The sequence below is a fragment of the Cataglyphis hispanica genome, chromosome 2 (assembly GCF_021464435.1).
Source record: "Cataglyphis hispanica isolate Lineage 1 chromosome 2, ULB_Chis1_1.0, whole genome shotgun sequence".
In the NCBI taxonomy this organism is placed as follows: domain Eukaryota; kingdom Metazoa; phylum Arthropoda; class Insecta; order Hymenoptera; family Formicidae; genus Cataglyphis; species Cataglyphis hispanica.
This window is the reverse complement of record NC_065955.1, coordinates 15,193,038-15,212,761: the sequence shown is the minus strand read 5'-3', so window position 1 is coordinate 15,212,761 and position 19,724 is coordinate 15,193,038. Positions and strand designations below refer to the sequence as shown.

General features: G+C 30.5%; 1 protein-coding gene across 1 annotated transcript in view; it reads right to left on the bottom strand.

Moving 5' to 3' along the window:
- Window positions 1–16,701, bottom strand: part of LOC126856633 (uncharacterized) — a 79,559-nt gene extending 62,858 nt beyond the window's left edge. The window contains exon 1 of the mRNA XM_050605326.1: window positions 15,372–16,701. Coding sequence (XP_050461283.1) covers window positions 15,372–16,701 — 1,330 coding nt within the window. The remainder of the gene's footprint in view (window positions 1–15,371) is intronic.
- Window positions 16,702–19,724: the final 3,023 nt, after the last annotated feature.

Sequence of the window (19,724 nt, the reverse complement as noted above, 5' to 3'; positions counted from 1 at the left end):
CCTTAATGCGTTTAATGTCAACATGGAAGGTTAAAGGAAAACAAGTACATTAAGCGATAAATGTGCGCGATCACACTATAGACACTATGATTTTCAAACTATGTTTCTTTACAAGTTTGCTTATTATTATAAATAATACATATGTATGTGTGTTATTTTACAATATACTAACATATGTGTCACAGGCTCTTTGTAAATTCCTTTTTATTATAAAGTCTAGTTTTATAAAAGATGTCGCGTACGATACAAAGGGAGATTTTAAATTTTGAAGAATGATTAATTTTATAAAAAAACATTTACGTCATATATTCAGCTTAAAAATTAATCTTTAAATGGTCGAATAATATTTTGTACGTCATACCTGCGTTTTCAACCGTCTGTTGAAACTGTGTCATCGTCGAACTTATCAGCAAGCTAGACGCCAATTGCAGGCCATGAGAGATTATATGCACAAGAATCGTTACTATGATAATGACGCATCCCCAGCCACCTTCTGGATAATAATGTTTCTTAAGTGTAATTTTCTTGCGAGCGTTTCGAGCGGTCAAGGAATCGTCGACGTCCTCGGGTTGATCGACTAAATTTTCAGATTCACCGGTGCTACCGAGGCCTCCCTCGAGGATTAGTTGCTCGGAGAATCGTCTTCTCATCATCTTAGGCGTAATTGGAACGGTACTGTTTTTACGGGCAGTAAACGCAGCGTCAGCGTTCGCTTCAGCATTTTTTCCGCTGGTAGTGAAACGCGCGGAGGATTTGCCAGCGATTCGAGATTCTTTATCCTTTTGCGCTTTAACATCGGTGGGTGCGGAACTATCGCGGTGAAACGTGGCAAATGATTGCGTCGCGCGGGCTGTTGTCGTCTTTAGAGACGCTCGCGAACGAGTCTTGCCCGCGATGATTGGTTCCGCAATACTCGTGGCAATACCGGTAACGCTTTCGCAATTTCTGATCGTATCTTGGGCGAGCGATTGCTCAAAGAGTTGGCGATTATCCGCGCGGTCGATCTTGCAATTGCGAAGCGAGCACATCTGATCCAAGTGTCGACGATACGGGATCGAACCAGCGGCAATCGAATGCCGACGCGGAATCGTCGTTGTCATCGTCATCGTCCCGTTGTCCCCGGTATCGTTGCAGTGATAAAGACTGCCAACCGAATTCCTGCCGGAGGACGGCGGTAGGAAGGTCTGACAGGTGGATACAGAGTTGCCGGAGTCCTTCCGCTTCGCGCCAGCTCCCTGAAAGAGAAGAGCGGACTCCTTGGCGAAGCAGGACGATGTGGACGAAATCTTTCGGCGTTGATACTGACAGTGAGCGCAACGACACGTGGAGAATTGTGTCACGAAGCAACGACATCGCATCATACGCGATAGGATCTCCGGATGCGCCAACAGTAACTCCGGCATCTCCATCTCGCTCCATGATTTCGCCATGTCGCCGGAGAATTTCCTCGTTTCTCGCTTCGATACGAAACTCTCGGTCGACCAGCCGCTCTCGGATTCCGCATTAGATATTTTTCGCGCGCTACATTCGCGTCGCCGGCAGCAGCTCGCTCGCGTTGCACCGTCACGATGAGGGTAGGATTCTTCTTCTTCCTCCTCCGCTTCGTCGTCGTCATCTTCGTCAAGCGAATTCTCCTCGCTCATAGCCGCGCTATAAGAACAGCGACGTTTGCGATAAGAAGCTTCCTCGTACGGCAAGCTCGTCGAATCAACTCGTTCATCCATTTCGCGGTTCGTTTCTCACACTTGTATAATCGAAGCGGATGTCTCAGCTGAATCGAATCTTTATACTAGGTTTGCGACCAACTCATTTTATAGTCACCCACTGTTGTATTATTTATCACGATAATTAAAAGAATCGTGAACAATGCGACATTTATCATGTACTTACATTTGTTTTTGTTTTATGACAAAATATCCAGTTATCTATATAGGCAGTTGTATATCTTCTATTCTCATCTGTTTCCAGAATTAAATTTAATTCATGTATTTATAGATACCTTCAATATAAGATAACATGTCACTTACAACACTTACTTTTACTATTAGAACTAACAAGTATTTTTTCAATTCAATAGGTCGACATTTTTCATGTTAAACTTGTTATTTAATCGCGCATTTACTTTTGTAATTGAATTTATCGGATTTTATGTACAAGAGAATACATATAGCCAGAAATTGAACTAGGTATTAAGTTACACTAACAACATCGATGGATTTCCAACGTGGACTGTCGTTTATCATGTGATATCCATTGTTGTTTGCGTTGTACGTCGCGATGCTTCGCACGCGTGAAGCCGAACGTGAGTGGCGAGACGCGTCCCGACTGTCGATACTTTGTCCCAATTTTTCTCGCACGTACGTTTCTACGATGTTACACGGTCAAAATTCACCGCTCATATGCATTAATTTTTAAAATAGAAGGCGAACGCGAAAAATGTGTCTCTACCTCTTCGGAATAACTGATAATGGCAGGAAAAATGCAAATAACCTATTATTGGACAATTATTACATTTTTTTGCTATTAAATGAAAAATATTAGTCGACAAAAGTTTTGATGTTTTGAAGTTTATCTCCTTATCTGCAGACTTATATTGCTTTTCGACTTATGTAAAAAATTATTTCTTATGCACTCTTGACAGTTGAAATTCACAGTGACAGTTTTCTTCTTTTCTATTATTTTGAATTTACCCAATTCTCTCTCCATATATATAAAATCTGCATTAAAAAAAAAATTTATGTTTATTACAAATCAAACAAGAGAAAGATAAAAAATTATACAAATTCTGTAAATTTGAAATATAACAAAACAAATAATTTACAATTTATAAAAACTTGGTTTGTAAAAAGTTGGGGGAGCATTAAGAAAATCAATGTATATTCAAAGTACTAAGTTGAAAGTTCGACCCCAATTTTCATTACAATGGTCGAGTTGCTTTAGAAATCGTAAACATGATTTCTCTCTGACGTAACTTAACAGATTTTATTCAAGACAAGATTTTCATTATTGTATTGCTAATAAAGTGTTTATAAACTTGTATTTTAAAAAGTTTGTATTTTACAATTCATCTAAAATTGTCATCTATTTTATAATTTATCTTAAAAATTATTATTGAATAATTTCTGAAAAATATTTGTATTGTATATACAACTTATCTATATAAAATGGTTTTTTTCGTTAGACATTTTTAATGAACATTTTTACGTAGAAGACTATTATACTTATTTACTAAGAATCCGTTTATGTTAAATAATTAATAATTAGTTGACATATATGGTATATGTATATGAGTAATGATAACAATATTTTTTCTTTTTTAATATGTTAACTTTTATTAATATAAAGAAAACATATAAAATATTCTAATAGAATAAAATTTACTTAGAACTTATATTATTAAAATATTATATTATTAAAATAGTCCTTTATTATTATCATTATTTATTTGTGGAAAATATAATAGATAATAAATAACCGATATTTTATTTTAATGGAATTTTATTTTACTTTTATTAAAAATTACGGAACACAGATGACAGATATGATAAATAGAATGCCAAGCCTGCATGTTGATTGAAGATCCGGATTTTTCGGTTTTTCATCTCTTCGATTCTGCGACCACCATATCTCTAGATACCGTCATCACATTATTTATGACATGACCGGATTCGAGAAAGGTAGAGTGTATGTGTAGTTACATAAAACGTGATCAAAATCTTCAAGAAGACATATCTAGGTCAGAATTAGGATGCTATCATCGAAATTTTTCTTCTATGGTGATAAATAGTATACATAATTATTTTTCAGCAAACATTATATAAATTAGTATTATGTATGTGTGACACAATGCATGTGTAATAAAATATATAAATTTTATTTATAAAAAGCGTGTGATACACACACTGCAGTTGTGTATTATATACAATATATTTATCATATATCGAATTATCCGGAATTTGTATGTTAAATATTGTTTCAATTAAAATTACGATCTGACAGTCTATAAGAATATTTTCCACTTCAAGTCTGTTAAATCCTAATTAGGTTTCTCACTTATAGTGTATCAGTAAAAACTGATTAGTTAGAGTTTCTTTTATATCTCGTGGACTGCTACCCAAAACTTTAAATAAAAAGTCGGAAATGCGTAAAATTTCTCTTAATACTTGGATATATTTATATGTTATAAACTTATGAAAAATTGTGATTTCCGAAACGCAGAGGTCTTTATTTTAATTATCTATTATAATTATTATATTATAATTATTAAATTTTTCTATAATTTTAACCGTGTTCTTTCAAATTTGAAGGAATTTTAATCTTTAATAGCTAATTCATTCTTTTACGTATAATCATCAATAATAGACAAAAAATTTATCTTTAAAATATTTAAAATATACTTGTATTATAAATTTTATTTAATTTTAATAATTTGTATTATAAATTTAATATATATATATATATATATATATATATATATATATATATATTATATATAATTTAAAATACAAGTATGTTTTAAATTAATTTTAAATATTTTAAAGATAAATTTTTTGTCTATTATTGATGATTATATGAACGTGAAAGAATGAATTAGCTCTTAAAGATTAAAATTCCTTCAAATTCGAAAGAACACGGTTAAAATTATAGAAAAATTTAATAATTATAATATAATTATTATAATAGAATATATATATGTATGTATGTATGTATGTATGTGTGTGTCATAGTACGTAACCATTTTGGCAGCGAATTATAAATAACATAATATTCGGCTTTGGCGGCATAAATATTGGAGCTATCATTTACGTATCTCGAATCTCAACTCGACTTTATTATCATTTGATTATCATTTGTGCGCCAACACTCGAGCAGGAAAGTAGTTATGCAAAACGCTTCAAATTCCTTTTCTAAACACGATCGCGACTAGTATCGGGAAATTATTGTTCTTATAATATAATTAATAATTAACATTTATAAATAATATATAATTATATATACATATATCACGACGATAGATCTCGAATCACACATTTCGTAATTTATTTAATTAAATAAGAATTAAAGTAATGGGAAATTAAATTCTAAATTATCGTTTCGTTGCCATCTTTACGAATAATAATTATTTTTTTAGCAACACAGAATCAAATATATTTTGTCCGCGATGCTATATAATTTCGTTTTTCGATGATTTATATATAACTTGAATTAAGAATATATACTGTAAAACGATCGAATTGCAAAATCGAATAATTATTAACGATAATCCTGGTGATATATTAATCATTTAATAAATGATTGATCTATAATTTAAAATACTTATATTACTTATATAATTTAATATTTTACATATATTTTATAATACTGTGAAATATTTCGGTAGTAAATTAGAACAATACCTAACATGATATTTGGCTTTGACGCGCGTAAACATTGTTTACGTATCTGTTTACGCCCTTGTTGTCATTCATACGAAGACACTTGAATAGAACTGTAGTGGGGCGAGGTGCTCAAATTCCTTTCCTATTATTATTTGCTCGGCGATACTCAAGTAATAAAGTAGCAGCGCGAGACGCTGCGTAAAATTCCATTCCTAAACGCAATCACGATAAATATCGAGTAATAATTTTTTAAGATTAATAATTAATTGTAAATTATTGTTTTGTTGCAACTTTTCTCTTTTTTTATAAGCAACCAGACTACTATAAAGGAGCGCTACGCACGCGCCATACATTTTATGTGTATGTGTATATAATTACTTATATATTAATTTTAGTTTTCCAATTTTTCAAAATAAATTAAATAAAAATTACACACACATACTTAATATTTAAACTATCAAATGTGTCGTTTAATTATGACAAGCTTTTGAATAAAGTAGTGTTCAGTGCAGCGTCGAGATAACCAATTAGCATCATGAAAAAGAGGTAACAATACTGTCAGTATCGATTTATTATTAAAAGTGGATATCTCAATAAAGGCTGCACACATTATTAGAATGAACGCGTGTGTGTACGTGTGTGTTATATAAAATATTAAAAAATTTAGTTTTTATAAATAATAATAGACAAAAATAATACAAAAATCGCGATATCTTTTGCAATATTTGTTTGATAAAAATGTTAAAAGTTTCTTTTATATCTTGTGCTACCCAGAATTCCAAATAAAAAATCGAAAATATGAAAAAATTTACATTTGAAACTGGTTATCTGAAAATCTAATGAAACATACTACTATGATTTTGATCTTATTTGAAAGATAATTATATTTTTTCTACATCTTTTGTTTCAATACTTCTTGTTATAAAATGCATATTTTTCCTGATATTTGTAAAAATATGTAAAATGATTTTAAAGGCTTTTAGGTGCTAACTTTTTAAAACCTTCCGGATAGACTTTGAGATTTTATAGAAAATTTAATTTTCAATAAAAAGTTTCCTATAAATATGAGTCGAAAAATGCTTTCTTAAAACGCAGCATCTAAAAATGATAATTTATATATATATAGACACGTGTGTGTGTGTGTATGTGTGTATCGTATGTAAAATGTTTCAACAACAAAATTTGAATAACATGGTTTTCGGTCTTGGCGAGGTAAACATTGGCGCGGTATTGTTAACGTATTACTTATGGCTTATCATTCGCGTTGCGATCCTCGAGTAAAGTAGTAGAGCATAAGACACTCCGTCAAATTCTATTTTTAAACGTGATCGCGATATATATCGAGAAGTAATTTAATACGATAAATAATTAATTATCGTTTATCTTAAATAATATCGCAACCATAAATCTCGAGGCGCATATTTCACACGTGATATATATATATATATATATATATATATATATATATATATATATATATAATCAAAAATTAAAATGACAAAAATCAAAATTGTAAATTATTAGTTTGTCGCGATTTTTCTCTCCTTTTATCAGCGAAAATTATTTCTTTAAAAATATTTAAAGTGCAATTATATTTCGTCCAATGCTTTATTGTTTCTTTTTCGACGATTTAAATATGATTCAAATTGAGCGCAATAAAATAATCGAATCGCAGATCCGAGTAATTAACATCATAGTAAGTTCCGTGATATTAATCATTTATTAAATAAGTGATCTATAAATACTTGTAATTTTAAAATACTTGTATAATTTAATATTCGGCTTCTACATATACATCATAATACGTAAAATAATTTTGGCTGCGAATTATCAATAACATGGTATGCGGCCTTGGTAAACATTAGCGCGCTATTTTTTACATTTTACAGCTTTGTTATCATTCTCACGGCGTCTTGAATAATATTGTAATGGTGGGAGACGTTACGTCGTCAATTCCTTTCTTACAACACTTATAATTATTATCATTCACGCGACGACACTCGAACAGAAAAGTGATGAGAGACACTCTGTTAAATTCGTTTTTCAAATGCGATCGCGTCAATTAGCGGAGAATAATTTGATAGGATTAATAATTAATGATTAATAATTAATTATCCTTTATATTCGTGATATCATACGTTAATTATATCGTGATGATTAATATTCGAAACGTGTATTTCGCATAATTTATTTTTTTAATTAAATTTTATTTTATTTATTTAAATGAGAAAAACGTTATAATAAAAATCCAAAATACTAAGTTATCGTTTTGTTACTACCTCTCTTTGTGAGCAATAATTATTTTTTTAATAATATTTATTTATTTGTAATTTAAATTTAAATTAGATTTAAATTAAATATTATAAAGCTAAATTATTATTTTTTAGTACTTTATTGTTCGACTCTTGGACGATCTAAATATAATTCACTTTGGGAACGCGTAATTAAATAATCGAAGATCGAGTAATTAACTTAATGAAAGGCTTTGAAATACACATCTATCGATTAATAAATAATTAATCTATAATTTAAAATACTTATATAAATTAACATTCCGCGTACATATATAATATATCTCGTATAATATAGCACATAAAATATTTCAGTAATGTATTATCAATAACAAAGTGTTCAGCTTTGGCGACGTGTAGTGTGTTATTGTTTACATGTTATGGTCTTGTTATCATTCGCACAACGACACTTGAACACAGAAAAAGTGATGTGAAACGCTTCATATAGTATCGAATTCTTCCTCTAAACGCGATCATGACTAATATTGAAGCATAATTCGCTACAATTATTACAAAATTAACGATCAATTAACTTTTGGTAAACAACACAAAATTGTGATAATAAATCGTGATAATAAATCTTTATCGAAGAGCTGTGCATGTGATTGTTTCGCGGTTGGGAGAATCGTGCAAAGTGTCTCGCGATCATCATGTATTCGACTAATTAATGTATTTTCGCAAGTAAGTGTAAGTGCTACGTGGATACAGTAAAGGAACGAAAGAGGAAAAAGAACTTCGGATAAGCATCTGATGATGGACGGAGCAAAGGTATGTGCGGTAAATAATTTATTTCTATTTACCATCAATTTTAAAATATGCACATTGCTTGTCTTTTTTTGGTTTCTTCAATAATGTATGAGATCCAATCTAAATTATCGTGTAATATAACGTATATATTGTTTGTTTTTTAAAAACATATCTACATCTTTTTCTGTTCATTTCTCTTCCCATCTTTTCTCTCCCTAACTTCTTTTTTAATTTATAATACAAAATTATATATAACCCTCCTTATCATTTCATGTATATGAATATTTATATTTATATTGTACAATTTTACAATTTATATGTCTTGTAATTTATTTTGAATTAACAATTATTTTTCTAACAACACATATCAAAGTAAATATTTCACGCAATTTATTTATTCGAAATCAAACGATAGAAGTTGAAAATTATTAACAAAATTTTTTTAATGATTTTTATCTACATTTCTTATTCTCAAATATAATCTCACGTTATATGTATATAATTTTGTAATATGCTATATCATATTACAAAATTATATACATATAATACCCTCCTAGGGTGTAACCTTGGCGTGGTGGGAGGGCTTAGTACCTGAACGGTGCCTTAAGGGCCTTAAGGTCTCTAAAGGTTTACTGAAAAGGGGAAAACCAAGCACCCAACGCCGTCGTTGCTGTCATCGTGCCGCGGATGGCTCGTCGTATCATTAATGCTGTCATCGTGCCGCGGACGGTTTTCGCGTCGCGAAATTCGGGAAAGTACGGGAGTGTCGTTGAAAGTATCGCGCGTACAAGTGCGGAAATATCTTTTAATAAAAGTGCGGAAGTGTCGTTTAAAGTATCGCGCGTGTGAATCAATCTGAGAAGAGGAGGAAGCTTAGGAGAGGCATCGGGCGTCGGTGGAGCAACCCTGTGGTAAATAAATTGTTATTTGCATATTAATTATATAATTATGCGCAATTTAAATTGAGCAATTAATTACATAATTTAATTTTTTATTTATATGATTGAAACAAGAGAGAATTAAAGAGAAAAAGATTGTTATATAAAAGCTATAATCTTGTAAAAGTTTCCATTTTTAAATTATAGTTTTTATATGAAATTATTATTTATTAGTGTCTTTTTTCAAAATTTATAAAATTGTTTTATTAATCTGTTTATTATTATGCATCGAATATAAAATTCAATGCTTACAATAAATTTTTTGACATATTAATTATTTTAAGCGTCACTACAATTTGCATTTCTTATTTATGTTATAGATCAACGTGGCGTCCCTAACATCCTGAGAGGAGGAGGAGGCCTAGGAGAGGTATCCTGCACCAGCGGAGCAACCCAAGGGTAAGTATTATTATTTCTATATTAATTATTATAAATTCCGTACATACATTAAATCAATTTGATCATTATTTGAATAGTTTAAACAAGAGAGACTCATACTATAAAAGTTTTTATTTAAAAGAATAGTTTTTTTTAGAATTTATAAAATTATTCCATATTTATATACCTTCTTATTATTACGCATCAGATATAAAATTTGGTGCGTACAATAATAATTTCTTAAAATATTAATTATTTTAAGCGTTGCTATAATTTGGATTTTATATTTGTGTGTTGCAGACAACGTAGCCTCAAGACCAAATCTCCGCTGTTGCGCATCAGTGCCAGTGAGTGACAAATTTTTATTTAATTTTTAAGTAACGGATTTGTAAAAATTGTAGATGTACATTATAGATTACAGATAGATAAATCCGTTGCTTTTAAATGGATGAGCTAAAACGGGTTAAGTTGAATAACTTTTAATAAGTTCTTTTAATATACATTACAGCTATTGCAAAAGTTAATTAAAGTCAAAATTAAAAAAGAAAAACTAGAGGATTTTTTTATCAATTTGTCACATTATATCTAATTTATTTAATAAAGAGCGCTAATAATTTTATCAATTATATACATAACTTATTCTTATAATGCGCTCTTATCCTAATTTCTTATAACTCATCCATAGCGTAGAATTTACTTGTAGTTTGTTCTTAAATTTTGTTTTAATTGACCAAAGCCAAATGCTTACTCAATTAAATTACTTGTAATATAATAATAAATAGCATAAATGTTGTGTAAATTAATCTTATTTTATTATAAATTATATATTATTATATAAGTTAATTTTATATATTACATTTTATACATTATAAATTATTATTATATAAGTTTTATATCAATATATAAATTTTAATTCTATTTATATATTTATAATTTATTATAATTTTTTAATCAAAATTTTGATTGATAATTTGGCTTTGTCTCAGTTAAAATAAAGTTATATTAAAATAAATATTCAACGAACGATTGTAAAATCATACGATCGTCAACGAGCGTAAAATATTTGCGCTTATCTGGCGGCGACAATTATCTGCTAGCCGCCAAAAGGAGTTTATCTCCTTACAAACGCAAGAAAAATCTTGCAGTTATTTGCCGGCTAATAAATAGCCAGCGATAAAAGGAGTATATATCTCCTTTGTTGATCTCTAGTCAGAGATCAATTCAAAAAATGGTCAGGAGCAACGAAAGGTAGGTCCAACTGACCCGAAAAATGGATATAGATTACGCAAAATAGGCGGCAATACTGTCTAAAATGCGTAGCAAGAAGTACATAAAGTAAGTTTAGGATACGCAATTAGGACACGCGGTTAAAGCACACGCTTCCCAAAATTTTGTTGATCCTGGATTCTCGCTGGCTTAGACAGCAAAAGTAGGGTTGTTGAGATTATTAGAACTATTTTAATTTTATAAAATATTATTATATTAGTTATTGAATTTCTTAAGAATTTAATTCCTTAAAATTCTTGTCGAATTAACCCTAATCCTTCCACGCGTTTTAAATAAAACAAGTTGTAACGTGCGTTTTTCAACATATAATTGTTGTAAAATAATATTTAAATAAATAATTTCCAAATTTTCTTTACATTGATTTTTAGTCGAAGGTATAAAGATATTATAATAATTTTTGTGGAATTTTTTAAAGCTATTAAATACTATACTGAAAAACGCGTGGGACACGAAAGGGCATGGTTGGAGGGATTAAGTTGAGAAAAAAACGTTGGAGGTATTAGGGTTAAATGCTTGCTAGGAATTAAAAGAATATTAAAACTATTAAAATATTAGACATATAAGCAAAAAAAAAAATAAAATATAAATAATATTAAATTTAAATTTATTTGTATATCAGATAAATTTTAAAAATAAAATTGAAATTACTTTTAGGGATAATAAAATAAAATTTATTTTTAAAAAAATTAAAAGAGTGAAAATTAATAATAAAAAATGTAAAAAATGGCATCTATACTTCTTTTAATAAATCATAAATTGCGTAAATATATTTATTATGTACAAAATAAAGTATACATGTATATTACATTTTATTTTATATAAATTTAAACTTATATATATATATATATATATATATATATATATATTTATTATATTGTTATTCACATTTATAATATTAAAATAAATGCTATCAGTATCAAAGTATCTGCATCAGTGTATAGGGTATATCAGATATCTGATACTGATAGCATTAATTGTAAATTCTATTCTCTTGCTATAATTGTACAATATTTAATTGTAATTATAATTATGTTATGATTGTAATTTATATAATTATTGTATACATATTATAACTGTATATATAGTATATATAATTATATTATTAATATTATATAAATTATAATTTTCTCCTTTTTGGAAATTACACGAAAAGTTATCAAAAGAACATGTATATAATTAAAATTTTAATTAAATTTTTAAATTAACATATTTGTTAAATATTAGTTTTAATATTATTTATTTTAAAAATATTTATAAACATAAGAGCTTTGTGTTTTTATGCTAAACAATTGTTAATCCGGAAAATAATATTTCAAATTTTATAAATATTGTTAATTCTTCTAGTATTTAATAGAAAAATTATTGAATAAAAGTAAAGATTCGATGTTAAGTTAACGATTAAATATTAGTTTTTCGTTCACGAAATTTGACGATTGTTTTCGACATTGCAGAATCGCAAAATTACTTCGAATTTCATGATATAATTTTGACTTGATTGATATTTATGAATTTTGTGTCGGAATTAAATATTTGCTAAATTAATTAATTAGCTACGTTGCAAAAACATCGCGTTCTTTCCATGTTCTTGGACGCGATCGCTGTCTTAACTAAGAGATCTTGTCGTTGTCCCTCTCGTCAGATAAACGTTAGTAAAGTTTCGTGCCGGCGAGGAGTCGAAATAATCTTCATCGTGGAGAATTATTTCTTATCGATTCTTGTAAGATCTATCCGCGACGACTAGTTTGGTTACGAACGAATATATTTTAGTAATTAATTTTTAATTTTCAATCATTGATCTTTTTTAAGAAAATATTTCTAGGTATTGAGAATATTAAAATTATTTTTTAGTTTCTTTTAAAAAATCATTTATAGGTATTGGACATCCCATTATTCTAGGAGCGTTCTGGACAGTTTTTAGACTATCATTCTATATATATATATATATATATATATATATATATATATATATATATATAATAAAATACATGCACAAGTTAATATATTATTTTTAAAAAACTGTTGAACGATTTTTAAATATTATGTTACAAAATATTATATATGAATGTAACATGTAAAATGTGCGTATACTTTAAAACTTCAAGACAAATCGAATGAGTATTCCAATATCAGTGAAGGAAATGGTAAATTGATTTATTTAAACAAAAAACATTAATTATAGTTTATAATTATTTATGTTTGATATTATTTTATTTTATTTTTATTTTATCGGGCATTAGGTTCTATATTCACAAATGTTCTAAAATGTCCGTTGCAACATTTTTATATAAATATGTAGTAATTATATTATTCCTCCGATGTATTCCAAAAATTACATGTATATTGGAGTCGAGTATTACGGCTATCGTCGATTTATTTATTTGTCGCGTTCTTTTTGCAAAGTGAAAATCACGGCTTATCTTTTAATTTAATCATTAATTTACATCGAAGCTTCGTCTATCTTTTCTTGGTTATTTTTTTTTTGAAAATCTAGACGTTAATAGTTCATATATTATTTTTTATAATTGAAAAAAGATCGATAACTTTATTAACGATTTTTTTAATCATAATTATTTAAATTATATAAAGCTTAATAAGTTTTATAATTGCATATTAATTATTAATTTATAAATATCGTATTAATCGTTGCTTATCAGCTATATCTGATTTAATTTTTTTAATGAATTCTGCATTATATGAATATTTTGGATATTTATGTTTAATTCTGTGTAATAAAAATTCTGATATATTACATTTTAAATTATATTTGATAGTAAACTTTTATATATTTGTAATATAATTAACCCTTTATATTAGATATATAGAATTAATTAATATATATATTTATATATAATATATTTTTTAATTTTTTATAATATGTTTTGTAATTATACATTTTGTAATTATACATTATATACATTTTATATAATATAATTCTTGTGTATTATATATTTTATTTGATAAATTTGTAAAACTTATATTGAAAAAAATGGAAATAATAATTTTTCTTTGTCGATGATATCTTCACCTTAACGAAGGCATTTTGCCAGGTGAGGAGGGTTGAGTATTCTAATGAACTTGAGGACTATGCCGGCAGAAGCATGTAGCGTTTTCGAATAAGGCAAGTTTGATAGTTTTAAGCTCGATTAATGACGTCACATACTCCGTCTTGGGTTACTTGAATTATTAATCAATAAATATTTTGAGCAAGCGTTTGATTAATAAGGTTAAAAAAAATCTTGTATTTTAAAACCAAAATAGAAACGAGACACGTGTATCTTATATTATTTATATTAATGTATTACATATTTATATTAGATTTTCTCAAAATCTATTTTTGGTTAAGCAAATTACTCATGGCAAATTGAATTTAATCGCTCTCAAAGCGATTAAACCTGCTTCATTTAAAAACGTTAGTAGCTACCGAGGTCACCCATGTCGGAAAGATCGAAGGGGAAGAGTCAGAGAGAGATATCAAAATTATATATATATATATATATATATATATATATATATATATATTTATTAATATTTTTGAATAAAATAAACGCAAAAAAAGATAGAAAAAAGGGGCTTCAAAATATTTTTATATCCTCCTCGGAAGTTAGATATATCTTGATACGACATACAAAAAATCGATTTTTGAGAAACAGAAGTCTGTCATATTATAATTTTTCTATAGATTTAGTAGTAATATTTTATTTTTTTTAAAGTTTTAATTATAACAATATTAATTAATTTTTTTACATACACACGTATATATTTATAAAATTACTTACACTTTAATTTTAGTTATTTGTTTTTTCAAAATCAATTGAATTAAAATTATACATAGGTATTTAATATTTGAACTGTCATTGTCAGTCATGACAGGTCTTTATTGATATGAAATAATGAACAGTACAGTGTTAAGATAATCAATCAGCATCGCGAAAGAGAAACGACAATATTTGCAAATATCGATTTATACGCCTTTTTGGCCGAGTGGATTTGTTTATTTAGATGATTTTAACAAAAATTAGAGAAAAAAATTTTACTCTTTTATAAATGGTATTCTATAAAAATTTGTATTCAGAAAGAATATTTTTTTATTAATTTTATTGGAAATTATATATAATAAAAGATATATATATATATGTTTATCATAATATATTTATTATAATATAATTGCATTTATAGTTCACAATTAATACATTAAATGTATGTATGCATATGTTTGTCATGATGTTTGCTGATTATATTGACGCAGAGGCATATAAATAAACTTGAATAGGGATTTATCATATTATTGCAAATCTTGGGGCTTTTATGAAATTAAACAATATGTAATGCGTTAAGAATATTTGACCTCTTACCTGCGCTATGTAGCGGAGGATGCCGAAACTTTTGCTGGGCGGTGAAATGCAAGCATCCGGGCGCGGCGAGTTGCAGACCCACCCCGATAAAATGCACCAGCACCGAACACGTGACAATGACGTATCCCCAACCTCCCTCGGGATAATAATGTCGCCCGAGAGTAGCCTCCTTTCTAAAGTCTATAGGCGGACGTTCCGGCAATAAACCATCGTCTTTGCTTTGCCGATCCAATTTTTTACCGTTCACATTTTTCGTCTCTCCGATTAAGCATCCCGCGTACCAGATATCTTTATCCTGACGGTTGTCGCGCGCTTCCTTTTTTTCGCGTTTGATCGAATCATCGCGTCGAAAACCGTGCGCTTTCACCGCCGTTAGCAGGTCGTTTTTTTTGCAACGCGATGAGGAACGGAAAGGATCGATTTGCGAGCGAAAGAGACGTTCGGACGTGCACTTTAGACAGGCGTGATGGTTCCCTTTCGACGAGAATGAAACGGATGTCGCATAATCGTCGTAGTCGTCCACCTTGATGTGCGGCGGTGATGACGTAGCGTGCCTCGGCGAAGATGCGGGCGAAATGGCAATCTGACATTCCTTTCTCACCCCATCCATTTCTCGCCTTTGTGAATTATCTATTTGCACGATGCTGACTGCGTGCAATCTTTCATCTGCAATGTTTACTATTACATCAAAGGCGTTATTTTCCGCGAATGAGGGAGATTTGTTTGTTAGTGCGGCTGCATTTACGGTTTCCTCTTCGGCGTGTGAATTTTTCGGAAATAACTTTGCAAAATCCGTATCCGTCGAATCCGACGTCGTTCTTAATGAAGATGTTTTTGCAATGTCTTGTATTTTCTTCGTTTTATCAATTCTTGCGAAAAAATCTGATTTACATCTCGATTGATCTCGGAAAACATTTTCTTCTAACACAATGACAGCGTTTTGGTGAGTTGCAGTGGTCTCGATCGACGAAAGACTGCGCGGCATGAAATATTGATTGGAATTTTTTCTGCTCCTCGTCTCGTTATTTACGTCTGATAAATTTTCAGTAGTACTCGTGGGTTTTTTATTTATAGACGGCCTCCCGTCGATTAACCTTCGCTTTATCATCACGGATGCGATTCCTTTAGGATCGCATCGATCTAAGAGGATGACTTCTTCCAGGCAATCGGATCGCGGCGCAGTTTGTTCCAATCGATATACCGTTTCGCGACTCGTTGGGATAATAGTGAAGGCACGAGATAAAGGATCGATGCGCACCTTTACTGTTTGCGGTGCTCGATCGGGCCAGGAACTGCTATGCATCATTTTGTTCCGTCTGCTTATCATCATTCTGGCTACGCCAGAAATTTTTGCAGCTTCTATTTAGGTCACTCAGACGAGCGCGTTGCATCCAGTGTAATTCTTTCCAATGTAATTCTCTAGCGGACAAATAATTCTTATTCTCGAGTATGATGAGGATACGGCGATCCGCCTTGTTAAAGTGGCTGTTAAAGTTTGTATTCGTGCAAGAACAACAGGAAGTATAATCGATAAAAAGATCCGTCGTGAATATTTAAATATAATTTGCGAGTGAATTGCATTCTCGATGCAATATACGCGCAGAGCGCGCACACACGTATATTCTTCGTAGTGCATGTTTTATAAATGTCACTGACGTTTACGACGTTCACTATATACGTCCACTACGATGCGCTTAATAATAGACCAAAGTAATTGTGCGCGATAGCAGATAAATTCTTTTAAGATCTTTTGAATATTTGTTTCAGCTATTTTTATTTCATTAAGACAAGAATTCAATTTTTTTTTAAATTTAATGTTTGCGACGAAAAATATAATGAAGTAATATAGCCGTTGATTAAAAGTTTTCGCGAGTGGCGTGAGTATGAGAGTGTCGATGTGTGATTGTAAATTGCACGAGATAATGATCTGTAACATCCGATGATGGAGAGATAACTTCCGTGGTGCAAGCGGTCCTGGCGAATGCGCCAGGATGACTGCTACGCACGTGCTGCTTATTCGCGATCAACCCTCTCTCTGTATTTTCTCTCTCTCTCTTTCTCTCTCCCTCTCGTTTTCGCGGATGGCAGGCGCATGCTTGCAGATATCCAACGAATCACAAAAGCTGCGTTTCTCAGTTCTTTTTTTTTTTTTTGTGTTACAATGTAAGCATTCATGTCGCGTGCTCATATGTTCTTATTAAAGTTTATGGCGCGCGTATAATTTAGTAGAATACTTACTGCGCATTTGTAGATTTAGGTCTTGATCGAGCTCTTAATATCTGTATTTTACGTCAAGCGTTGCTCACGCAAAAGATTTTTTTAAACTTTTTGTCGAGAATAAAATGGATAACGAAGGAGTAACATGATATGATTGTAACTTAAGTATAAATAATTCTGGAGGAATGATAGTTGAGTAAATAAACGCGGTGTAAAATAAAAAATATAATTCCGCAGCTCGAAAATTTCGAATAAACACTTTTATGTTTTTCTTAATTTTATTAAACTATAATAATATTAATTAATTATAATTTAAACATTTGATTTTTTTTAAGATTGAGCATTAACCAATTTATTTTATATAATATTTTTACTCTTAATATTCTTAGATCTTTTATAAAAATATTTTATGTGTGTTTTACTATTTTTTAAAAATGTTTATATATTTATAGTTAAGTGATTTGAAAAATTATATATTTTAAATTATATTATATATTAAATTATATATTTTAGTTTAAAGTTATATATTTATAAATAACATTTTAAAATTCAATAAAATCGTCTTTGAGATAATATTGTGTCCTATCTACTTCTCACTGCAGGACCTGACCTATCTTTACGTATAATTTGTTGATCGCAACGAACCGAGGAAAACGTAGCTACATATAACAATAAGACAGTGAAATACGACTTGGAATAGTGTCAAAAAGAAGGGTGAATTTTTCAATAGTATAAAAACGGTGGGTGACATAGATTTTGTAAAAGTAGCAACGAGCTGACAGGAAGGAAACCGATCGTTCGAGAAACGCGGTCTGGATTTTACCGGGAGGGGAAAGGGAGAGAAAATCGTAAAAATTCACTCACACGGTAGATATTCGTCGGTAGGTATATCTGAAAGGATGTCACCATCGGCGAGGTCGATGCTTAAATAGGTTTGTTCGACGGCGCGTGTCTGTAATAATATGACTCTCCCCGCGTGTTCTCCTCGAGAATAACAACGTTCTCGAGGAGTTGGCGCCTCACCGAGCGAGGGTGTCGCAACGTAGGAAGGCCAGACGGAGCTCCACTGGCGGAGACATTATTACCGATGATATATGCGAATTCCATGTGGCAGTTTGCGGGTAAGAGAGATAAAGCTTCCGTCGTCGTCGTCGTCTCGTTGCCGACGTGATATGAAGCGAGAGACAGAGGGATGCGGGCGTTCGGTAAATACGGTACGCCGATAAATTTAGGCGGGCACTGAGCGCGTGCAGCTTCTCTAAACGCGTTCCCTCTTAAAGTTGGCGTGATTTATCGCCGCATTAATTCAGAATCGGTCTTAGCTCCGGTATCTGTCAACGGACGGCGGATATAAGCGACACGAATTTTATTACGTGTTGTCAGACGGACGCCTTCACGCGGATACTTTGTTAAGTGGAGCACGGCATCTCGTCGTCGTCATCGTGCGACGCGAAAATATTTCGCGATCGAATTAACGCATCTCGCACGAGGCGCTCAATGAAGGCCCTCAGGCGTGACTTAGTGAGATTACTTCGTCAGCTTGGAAAAAACATTGTAACTCAAACGCCACAGTATATAAATCAGTAAAGAGATACGTCCGCTAACGTACACGGGCTGAAGGATATAATGAGATTTATGATGGATTAGACGCTTTGCAGTTGAAATTTTAATTCCCGAAATTGTGCATGCTGTGGGAGCGTTAACTCATTTATATCCTATATTCTGTGCTTTTGCAACATGTTGCACCGATCGTAAAGCATGCATGATGCAATTGGATTTAACCATGAATAGAGAGTAGCAAGCTACTTGCATAATTAAATCGTAAATATATTTTGCAGTACAGTTGTGGTTGAAAGTATATTTCTGTATTAAAAAATTTAACTTGTAAGCTCGATGAATGACTTATCACGGTTTATTAAAGATGTCCGATATTTTTAAAAGGTGTATTAAATAATAGATTTTATGCACATACGAAGAAATGTTAAACGTCTAAGGATTACTAAAAGTAGGACTCAAATTCTCATTAACACATTTATTCTCGGGCAGAATAGATGTGTAAAAATTGTATGGTCGATAGAGAAGTGGGCGTATATGTTTTTATTCAGATTGACGACCGACGTGACGACAGTAAACTTG